This window comes from Phyllobates terribilis, unplaced genomic scaffold, assembly GCF_046119375.1.
Source record: "Phyllobates terribilis strain yellow unplaced genomic scaffold, ASM4611937v1 Scaffold_11__3_contigs__length_659146591, whole genome shotgun sequence".
Classification (NCBI taxonomy): Eukaryota; Metazoa; Chordata; class Amphibia; order Anura; family Dendrobatidae; genus Phyllobates; species Phyllobates terribilis.
The window spans coordinates 599,937,905-599,948,272 of record NW_027362771.1 but is presented as its reverse complement, the minus strand read 5'-3'; the positions used below and the strand labels follow the sequence as shown (position 1 = coordinate 599,948,272).

Sequence of the window (10,368 nt, the reverse complement as noted above, 5' to 3'; positions counted from 1 at the left end):
GACCTCGTGGCGCAACGGTAGCGCGTCTGACTCCAGATCAGAAGGTTGCGTGTTCAAATCACGTCGGGGTCAAGTGAATCATTTTTAAAAATTTTTTTTTTTTTTTAAGTATTTTCTGATCAGTGGCCGTCACCGGGCGACATCCCCGGGGCGACATACACCGACGCCTATAGAAAAGCAGCAGAACCGTACGCTGCCCGGCTCATGATGCGGTCACATGACGCCCCTGCGAGACGCCTGATTGGCCCAGCCTGGTGTATGATACATAACATACTTGTGGTTGGTGCTTCTTTAACACAGATAGAACTACATCTCCCAGCATGCTGAACACATGCTGCACACAGTCAGTCTGTGATATATAGGATTATATGTCAGTGATCAGCATCAGGTAGCGTGGCCGAGCGGTCTAAGGCGCTGGATTAAGGCTCCAGTCTCTTCGGGGGCGTGGGTTCGAATCCCACCGCTGCCAGAAATGTCTTTTTCTTTCCTAAAAAATTTTTTCGTCTTCCTTTATCTTATTTTTACTTTCTATGTCACTTTATTTCACTTTTCTTGATTGCATTACAAGACAACGGAAATGTAATCCACTTCCGCCCTCGTTCCTGGCTGGCTTCTCTGCCCTTCTGTGACGTCATCGTACGGGGCGTCGGCAGGAATAAAGACCTCAGATCTCGCGAGGAAAATCCCTTTACAGAGCGAATCCGGCGCGGCTGAGGTGAGGAGAGCTGGTGTGCAATGACGATGTGTGTGGCCAGCAGCAGCCTGGAGCGGCGGCCATGCTGTGACTTATAGTTCTCTTGCAGCATGTATTAGAGGTGATAGTAGACTGTATCCTGCACGGTCACCCAGCTTTCCCAGTATCTGCCGAGCTCCTGCGCACAATGGAGACTGGGAAAGCTGGGTGACAGCTAATATGGTGCCCAGCACAGCGCCCAGGGGTTGTCACCCAGCTTTCCCAGTATCTGCAGAGCTCCTGGGCTCATTGGAGACTGGGAAAGCTGGGTGACAACCCCTGGGAGCTGTGCTGGGCACCATATTGGCTGTCGGGCTAGTTGTCAGTTCCCAGTCTCCATTGTGCCCAGGAGCTCTGCAGATACTGGGAAAGCTGGGTGACAACCCCTGGGCGCTGTGCTGGGCACCATATTAGCTGTCACCCAGCTTTTCCAGTATCTACAGAGCTCCTGGGCTCACTGGAGACTGGGAAAGCTGGGTGACAACCCCTGGGAGCTGTGCTGGGCACCATATTGGCTGTCGGGCTACTTGTCAGGTCCCAGTCGTCAGGCTAGTTGTCAGTTCCCAGTCTCCATTGTGCCCAGGAGCTCTGCAGATACTGGGAAAGCTGGGTGACAACCCCTCGGAGCAGTGCTGGGCACCACATTGTTTGTCATGCAGCTTTCCTGGACATAATGGAGCCGCAGCGGACTGTGGTGACTAGGACCCTGCAGCCATCATTCCTCCTCAGCGTCTGGATCCTCAACCTGTGTTGTCTGCAGCGTCTAAGGGGTTAATGCGGTGATTTCAGCTGCCTGCCCGTTATAACGTCCCGTAACGTAATATCGTTATCCACCGCAGGCCGGGCACAATGAAGCCTCCGGCGCGCAGGCGCTCTGCGCCCCGCCGCTATCTGATAACGGAGGGCAGTCGGCAGCTGGTGTGGACCACCAGGGAGAAGAAGGAGCTGCTAAGGGGTCTGAAGGATCAGGTCAGCGAGACAGCCCCCGAGGTGACGGTGGACGGGCGGAGCGACGAGGAGGTAAGTAGTCAGCAGGGGCAGAGAATGCCCACCCATATATGACATCCCTACGCCCCGTTAGGGCAGGGTCACGGGACCGCCCATATACATGACGTATATATTCGTCATGGAGCGGTGTCTGCGCCACACAGGGTGGCGATGGCGGGGACCGAAGCTGCTGTTTAACCATGTGAATGCCACCAGCAGTCTGATGGTAGCACAAGTCCGATGGGGCGTTCAATCAGAGGCCATCAGCTCCCCAACAAAGCGATCGCGGGGCGATGATGGGAACCCCTTGTGCGACCGCCTCCATCTTGCTTCTGCTGTGACGGCGGATGATGCCTTGCATTTGTAGTATTGCAGGGCACCGTTTGACCCATCACAGGATCCGTAACGTAAAAAGTTTTTTTTGTGTTTTTTTTAAGAAAATAACCATTTTTTCCCAGTGCAACTATAAAGAAATAATGTTAAAACCAAAAAAATAATAATAAAAAAATATTGCTGTATTCGTATAAGTCCAATGTGTCAACTCAGAGAAGGAACGCACGCAATTGTTGAAGATTCCAGAATTTACTTTTCTTTTAAAATAATAAAAAAATAAAATTATATTATTAATAAAATAAAAAAAAGTAGATGGAATAAAATAAGTGTTACAAGTGTGATGGTAACAATAAAAACTTTGCAAATAAAACACAAGTTCTCGCAGAGCTCCATCAACTGAAAAAAGTTTGGAAAATGGCGACGCAAATGTCTTTTTGGTTTTTTTTTTTTGTTACAAATTTCTGAATTTTTTTTCTTACTGCTAAAATATAAATGTGGAGCATCCCGATCACCGCTCAGTCTCACTGTGGTGATTATTTTTTTTTTTTCCACCATATGGATTTTTTCCCATCTTTCAGTAGATTATACAACGAATGGAGTCCTTTATAAACTACAGCCCAGAAACGAGCCCTCGTATGGCCGCGGGGGTGAAGAAGAAGAAACTTTATGGCTTCTGAAAACATGAGAAGTGGGGGGGTTAATTAAAAGAAAACGTCTGTGCTCCAAATTTAGAGTAGACCTCCTTATTAGCTCCTCTCACAGCTGAGGTAATGAAAGAGTCTGCTTAGTGGGCGTGGCCTGATATTGGCTCCTCCCTCCCACGGGCTGAGATGACATGTGACTCCTCTCGTGATGTTTCAGGTGTCGTCCTACTTCTCTTGGCTGCGCAGTCGAGCTGCTCGAGAGGCGATACAGATGGAGTACGGGAAGATGGTTCATCAGAAAAAGCTCAGAGGGATTCGGGAGGCGGCGCCCATTGAGGTAAGTGTGGAAGGAAGACTGGAAGTAACATTATCACCGGCCTGACCAGTGTGAACAGCCTCCATGAGGGACGCGCGCCACCAGAAGTAAGGGCTCCACCCCCTCCCTGTAGGGCTTCTACCCTCCCCTGAGGATGGGCTCCACCCCCTCCCAGTAGGGCTTTTACCCTCCCCTGAGGATGGGCTCCACCCCCTCCCAGTAGGGCTTTTACCCTCCCCTGAGGATGGGCTCCACCCCCTCCCAGTAGTGTTTCTTCCCTCCCCTGAGGGTGGGCTCCACCCCCTCCCAGTAGTGATTCTTCCCTCCCCTGAGCGTGGGCTCCACCCCCTCCCGGTAGGGTTTCTTCCTTCCCCTGAGAATGGGCTCCACCCCCTCCCGGTAGGGTGTATTCCCTCCCCCAAGGTCCACCCCCTCCCGGTAGGGTTTCTTCCCTCCCCCGGGGATGGGTTTCTTCCCTCCCCCGGGGATGGGTTTCTTCCCTTCCCCGGGGATGGGTTTCTTCCGTCCCCCGAGGATGAGGGGTTTCTTCCGTCCCCCGAGGATGAGGGGTTTCTTCCGTCCCCCGAGGATGAGGGGTTTCTTCCGTCCCCCGAGGATGAGGGGTTTCTTCCGTCCCCCGAGGATGAGGGGTTTCTTCCGTCCCCCGAGGATGAGGGGTTTCTTCCGTCCCCCGAGGATGAGGGGTTTCTTCCCTCCACCGGGGATGAGGGGTTTCTTCCCTCCCCCGAGGATGAGGGGTTTCTTCCCTCCCCCGGGGATGAGGGGTTTCTTCCCTCCCCCGGGGATGAGGGGTTTCTCCCCTCCCCCGAGGATGGGTTTCTCCCCTCCCCCGAGGATGGGTTTCTCCCCTACCCCGAGGATGGGTTTCTCCCCTCCCCCGGGGATGGGGGGTTTCTTCCCTCCCCCGAGGATGGGGGGTTTCTTCCCTCCCCCGAGGATGAGGGGTTTCTTCCCTCCCCCGAGGATGAGGGGTTTCTTCCCTCCCCCGAGGATGGGTTTCTTCCCTTTCCCCGGGATGGGTTGTCCCCTAGACTCTTCCTCCTTCCCCACCCACGGGAGTCTGGCTCCTGTTATCAGGTGCAGATTCGCTATCCTGTTATTTTTGGCCAATATAAGCCCTTCCCCTCCATGATCATTGCAGTTGTATGAAGCTGGGGTAGGAGTGGAGCCCACAGCATACAGGGCAGGTGCCGGCTGTGTTATACAGCCAGCACCATCCTCTAATAGCTGTGACCTGAGCTAGCTCTGATCACTGCTGATTAACCCCTTTTTCACTGTATTTTTTAAGTCCTCTTTGGGGATTTGAAGCTGCGATCGTCTGATCGCTTGTGCTATATACAGCGATAGAGCCCTGGCTGGCATGACAGCCTGTCAGCCATCCACGATAACGGCCGCACCGATAGATTGATGCGCCCCCAGGCCGTTGCGCTGTTAATGCCGTTGTCAGTTTGATAGCGGCATTTAACAGGTTAACAGTCTTGGTAGGAACTCTGCCAATGAGCTGCAGTGGAAGCTGAGACCTGTTGATGGCTAAACCAAAAATGCCATAAAAATTGTCCGCGTTGTTTTTGTCAATTTTTATTTTAAAATCCCCGTGACGCGCGTTTAGGACAATGGACGCAGATTCTGATAATTTTCATATTTTCGCGGACAGATGTGGACGGACTTGGTGAGCCGGATTTGCAGCACAACAGAAGAAGCCATGTCCTCGGCTTTTTCACAGGTAATTTTTTTTTGTTGTTGTTGTTGCCAGTTTACACATTTTTGCAAAAGTTTAGACGCCCCTTGTCAAATAAGAGACAACTTCTGCAAGGGACACATTTTTTGTAGTTGAAGATACCGATGCTCCATTTCTGTGTATTTCTCATTGTGGAATCCATAAAATATTAAAATTGACCTGTGCAAAAGACTTGGCGCCCTATCAATCTGTACTTTGTTACACTACTTTGACAAAATTCACCAAAGTTTCCGAAATGGTGACTTTAAAATACTCTTTATATCTCTGGGTCGTGTTATTTTGAGCAATACAAGTCATTTGAGAGGGGTGTACAAACTTTTGCAAATAACTGTTACCAATTTTTATTTATTTATTTTTTTAATTTCTCCACTCTGTGCAGATGCTGACGATCGCCTCGACTGAACCCGTGACTCTCCGTCACTCCATCCCCTGCAAGGAGCCCCCAGCAGTCTCTGGTCAGACGTTCGCACCTCATGTGCAAAACCTGCAGCACAAAGGATCTTCAGAGGCGGAGCCAAGCTCCTCGGGGGAGGAGCCAACTGCAAATAGTCATCATGATGGCTGCAACAGTTTAGACTTTGAGAATATTTATATATATCTGTCTAAAGCTGTGAGGGGAGAGGAGCTCCCGAAGCTCTCGGAGTTTGGTATGTAGTCTCAGAGGGGGGTGGGGATTTATGCAACGTTTTGTTCAATGGTTGTTTTTTTTTCCATCATTCCCTATGTGATATTGATGGCTATGCTGCCATGGCCAGGGCTGCACTTTAATTCTGATTCTGGCCCTTTAACCCCCTCAGAAGCTGGTAAGGCCTCCTGTGCCCCCACAATGTGACCCCAGGGGTGCTGATGGCATCTGGGGAATTACCGGGGATGTTCCTCAGTGTAGGCTGCTATTTTTTGGTCATCCTGCCTCCCCTCCCCCAAAAAAGGTAGAAAAAGCAATCCGAAAGCTAGATGTACCCCAAAAATGCTTTTAGCGGAACTTTTGAGTTTATATCTTCATATGTTGTACTCCTAGTCCCCTTTAGGAGGCGCAGGCATGTGAGGGGGGGAGGAGCCGGAGGCTGGCGCAGGCATGTGAGGGGGAGGAACCGGAGGCTGGCGCAGGCATGTGAGGGGGGGGGAGCCGGAGGCTGGCGCAGGCATGTGAGGGGGGGGGAGCCGGAGGCTGGCGCAGGCATGTGAGGAGGGAGGAGCCGGAGGCTGGCGCAGGCATGTGAGGGGGGAGGAGCCGGAGGCTGGCGCAGGCATGTGAGGGGGAGGAGCTGGAGGCTGGCGCAGGCATGTGAGGGGGGGGGAGCCGGAGGCTGGCGCAGGCATGTGAGGGGGGGGAGCCGGAGGCTGGCGCAGGCATGTGAGGGGGGGAGGAGCCGGAGGCTGGCGCAGGCATGTGAGGGGGAGGAGCCGGAGGCTGGCGCAGGCATGTGAGGGGGGGGAGCCGGAGGCTGGCGCAGGCATGTGAGGGGGAGGAGCCGGAGGCTGGCGCAGGCATGTGAGGGGATGGGAGCCGGAGGCTGGCGCAGGCATGTGAGGAGGGAGGAGCCGGAGGCTGGCGCAGGCATGTGAGGGGGAGGAGCTGGAGGCTGGCGCAGGCATGTGAGGGGGGTAGGAGCCGGAGGCTGGCGCAGGCATGTGAGGAGGGAGGAGCCGGAGGCTGGCGCAGGCATGTGAGGGGGGAGGAGCCGGAGGCTGGCGCAGGCATGTGAGGAGGGAGGAGCCGGAGGCTGGCGCAGGCATGTGAGGGGGGAGGAGCCGGAGGCTGGCGCAGGCATGTGAGGGGGGAGGAGCCGGAGGCTGGCGCAGGCATGTGAGGGGGGAGGAGCCGGAGGCTGGCGCAGGCATGTGAGGGGGGAGGAGCCGGAGGCTGGTGCAGGCATGTGAGGGGGGAGGAGCTGGAGGCTGGCGCAGGCATGTGAGGGGGGTAGGAGCCGGAGGCTGGCGCAGGCATGTGAGGGGGAGGAGCTGGAGGCTGGCGCAGGCATGTGAGGGGGGGGAGCCGGAGGCTGGCGCAGGCATGTGAGGGGGGAGGAGCCGGAGGCTGGCGCAGGCATGTGAGGGGGGGGGGGGAGCCGGAGGCTGGCGCAGGCATGTGAGGGGGGAGGAGCCGGAGGCTGGTGCAGGCATGTGAGGGGGGAGGAGCCGGAGGCTGGCGCAGGCATGTGAGGGGGGAGGAGCCGGAGGCTGGCGCAGGCATGTGAGGGGGGAGGAGCTGGAGGCTGGCGCAGGCATGTGAGGGGGGGAGGAGCCGGAGGCTGGCGCAGGCATGTGAGGGGGGGAGGAGCCGGAGGCTGGCGCAGGCATGTGAGGGGGGAGGAGCCGGAGGCTGGCGCAGGCATGTGAGGGGGGGAGGAGCCGGAGGCTGGCGCAGGCATGTGAGGGGGGGAGGAGCCGGAGGCTGGCGCAGGCATGTGAGGGGGAGGAGCCGGAGGCTGGCGCAGGCATGTGAGGGGGGAGGGAGCCGGAGGCTGGCGCAGGCATGTTAGAGGGGGGGAGCCGGAGGCTGGCGCAGGCATGTGAGGGGGGGAGGAGCCGGAGGCTGGCGTAGGCATGTGAGGGGGGAGGAGCCGGAGGCTGGTGCAGGCATGTGAGGGGGGAGGAGCCGGAGGCTGGCGCAGGCATGTGAGGGGGGAGGAGCTGGAGGCTGGCGCAGGCATGTGAGGGGGGAGGAGCCGGAGGCTGGCGCAGTCATGTGAGGGGGGAGGAGCCGGAGGCTGGCACAGGCATGTGAGGGGGGAGGAGCTGGAGGCTGGCACAGGCATGTGAAGGGGGAGGAGCCAAAGGCTGGCGCAGGCATGTGAGGGGGGAGGAGCTGGAGGCTGGCGCAGGCATGTGAGGGGGGGAGCCGGAGGCTGGCGCAGGCATGTGAGGGGGGGGAGCCGGAGGCTGGCGCAGGCATGTGAGGGGGAGGAGCCGGAGGCTGGCGCAGGCATGTGAGGGGGGAGGAGCCGGAGGCTGGCGCAGGCATGTGAGGGGGGAGGAGCCGGAGGCTGGCGCAGGCATTCTGCTGTAAGTTCTCCTGAATAGTCTCCACCCACCAGTTGCTTCACTGATGGCTGCGTCCCCCCCTGGCTGGGGTCTTGATGGCTGCGTCCCCCCCTGGCTGGGGTCTTGATGGCTGCGTCCCCCCCTGGCTGGGGTCCTGATGGCTATGTCCCCCCCTGGCTGGGGTCCTGATGGCTGCGTCCCCCCCTGGCTGGGGTCCTGATGGCTGCGTCCCTCCCTGGCTGGGATCCTGATGGCTGCGTCCCCCCCTGGCTGGGGTCCTGATGGCTGCGTCCCCCCCCTGGCTGGGGTCCTGATGGCTGCGTCCCCGCCCTGGCTGGGGTCCTGATGGCTGCGTCCCCCCCCTGGCTGGGGTCCTGATGGCTGCGTCCCCCCCCTGGCTGGGGTCCTGATGGCTGCGTCCCCCCCCTGGCTGGGGTCCTGATGGCTGCGTCCCCCCCCTGGCTGGGGTCCTGATGGCTGCGTCCCCCCCTGGCTGGGGTCCTGATGGCTGCGTCCCCCCCTGGCTGGGGTCCTGATGGCTGCGTCCCCCCCCTGGCTGGGGTCCTGGTGGCTGCGTCCCCCCCTGGCTGCGGTCCTGGTGGCTGCGTCCCCTCCTGGCTGGGGTCTTGATGGCTGCGTCCCCCCCTGGCTGGGGTCCTGATGGCTGTGTCCCCCCCTGGCTGGGGTCCTGATGGCTGCGTCCCCCCCCTGGCTGGGGTCCTGATGGCTGCGTCCCCCCCTGGCTGGGGTCCTGATGGCTGCGTCCCCCCCTGGCTGGGGTCCTGATGGCTGCGTCCCCCCCTGGCTGGGGTCCTGATGGCTGCGTCCCCCCCCTGGCTGGGGTCCTGATGGCTGCGTCCCCCCCCCTGGCTGGGGTCCTGGTGGCTGCGTCCCCCCCTGGCTGGGGTCCTGGTGGCTGCGTCCCCCCCTGGCTGCGGTCCTGATGGCTGCGTCCCCCCCTGGCTGGGGTCCTGATGGCTGCGTCCCCCCCTGGCTGGGGTCCTGATGGCTGCGTCCCTCCCTGGCTGGGGTCCTGATGGCTGCGTCCCTCCCTGGCTGGGGTCCTGATGGCTGCGTTCCCCCCTGGCTGGGGTCTTGATGGCTGCGTCCCCCCCTGGCTGGGGTCCTGATGGCTGCGTCCCCCCCTGGCTGGGGTCCTGATGGCTGCGTCCCCCCCTGGCTGGGGTCTTGATGGCTGCGTCCCCCCCTGGCTGGGGTCCTGATGGCTGCGTCCCCCCCTGGCTGGGGTCCTGATGGCTGCGTCCCCCCCTGGCTGGGGTCCTGATGGCTGCGTCCCCCCCTGGCTGGGGTCCTGATGGCTGCGTCCCTCCCTGGCTGGGGTCCTGATGGCTGCGTCTCCCCCTGGCTGGGGTCCTGATCTAGCGGCACAGTAGCTGCAGCTCTGGCTGTGATTGGAGGGTTGTGGGGGGCGGAGCCTCTGGCGCTCAGTGATTGGTGTCTGTGCTGTTTCAGAGTGTGCCGTCCTCCTTCGCCTCCTCCGCTGTCTTCCGGATGAGTTCCAGCGCCTGGACGCTCCGCACGTCGGCTCCTACCTCTATGACACTTACAATTTCCTGACCACACCGCTGAAATCCGAGGACACAGAGGAAGCGGAGACACCGGGCGCCGCTCAGAGGCCAAACTGGAGGGAGCTGGGCTTCTGCCCCCTGAACCCCCTGATGATGCCGCTGGAACTGTTAAGGCAGCGTGAAGAGCACGCTGCGCCCCCCTGATGGCTGTATGTGGCTCTGTACTGCCCCCTGTCCATAGCAGGCAGGGTAGCGCTTTTTTCTGAGGCTTATTTCTGACACTCGTCCGGTCGGGCTCTGTAATTATAGATTTTTTTTTATATGGATTTTTTCTATGGATAATATTAAAGTATTGTGAAAATGGTAAGTAATGTCTGTAGTTTTATTCACAACAAAGATTGTGGGATCTCCTGGATTAGTAAGACTGTCCACCGGGGGCGCTGTAGACCATGCCCTAATGCCCCCAAGAGCTGAGATCGGCCCGTGTGTGTGGTGGTGACGACCGAGCGTCCCGCAGCCCAGGACCACGAGGCTCGTATACCAAAGTCACCAGCACCCCGGATTAGCCGGGATATCATTCTTTATAATCCTGTGCACGACCTGCGAATGTAGAGGAGGCACAAAGAGAATAGCCAAGAGGGAGGAGCCGGGAGTGTGGATGGTATTCAGGCTTTATACATTTCAGAAATCTAAAATAAATCTGACATTGGAAGACGACCTGTTATTTATATCAAATTTTTATGCTAAATTTTGTTAAGTTTTGAGTGTTTTTTTTTCCAATTTACTATATTACTAATTCAAAAATCTTACCATTTTCACTCTGGTCACTAGACTTATACTAGACTCCTGTTCTGTACAGATGACTCCTCAATATCTACACCCAGGATCCACCATTCACAATAGGTGGTGTCACAGCTCACCTCATCCTCCTCCTTCTGTACATTGAAAAGTAACACTTCTATATACAGTAGATAATACAGGATCCACCATTCACAATAGGTGATGTCACAGCTCACCTCCTCCTCCTGTACAATGACTGATAACACCTCTATATACAGTAGATTACACAGGATCCACCATTC

At 57.7% G+C, this 10,368-nt stretch overlaps 1 protein-coding gene and 2 non-coding genes across 4 annotated transcripts; all 3 read left to right on the top strand.

The window, feature by feature from the left end:
* Nucleotides 1–72, top strand: TRNAW-CCA (transfer RNA tryptophan (anticodon CCA)). Its single transcript has one exon. It is a non-coding gene; the product is annotated as a tRNA-Trp (tRNA).
* Nucleotides 73–387: 315 nt separating this feature from the next.
* TRNAL-AAG (transfer RNA leucine (anticodon AAG)) lies at nt 388–469 on the top strand. The gene has a single exon. It is a non-coding gene; the product is annotated as a tRNA-Leu (tRNA).
* A 120-nt stretch (nt 470–589) lies between these two features.
* SNAPC2 (small nuclear RNA activating complex polypeptide 2) lies at nt 590–9,653 on the top strand. 2 transcript variants are annotated; one of them, XM_073650990.1, is made up of 6 exons: nt 590–715; nt 1,573–1,753; nt 2,915–3,034; nt 4,689–4,757; nt 5,152–5,419; nt 9,231–9,653. In XM_073650990.1, the coding sequence occupies exons 2-6, from the start codon at nt 1,583–1,585 to the stop codon at nt 9,488–9,490; spliced, it is 888 nt and encodes a 295-aa protein (XP_073507091.1). In that variant the 5' UTR covers nt 590–715; nt 1,573–1,582; the 3' UTR covers nt 9,491–9,653. The 2 variants fall into 2 exon arrangements, with proteins under 2 accessions (XP_073507091.1, XP_073507092.1); XM_073650991.1 differs by having other exon boundaries at nt 688–815.
* The last annotated feature ends 715 nt before the right edge of the window (nt 9,654–10,368 follow it).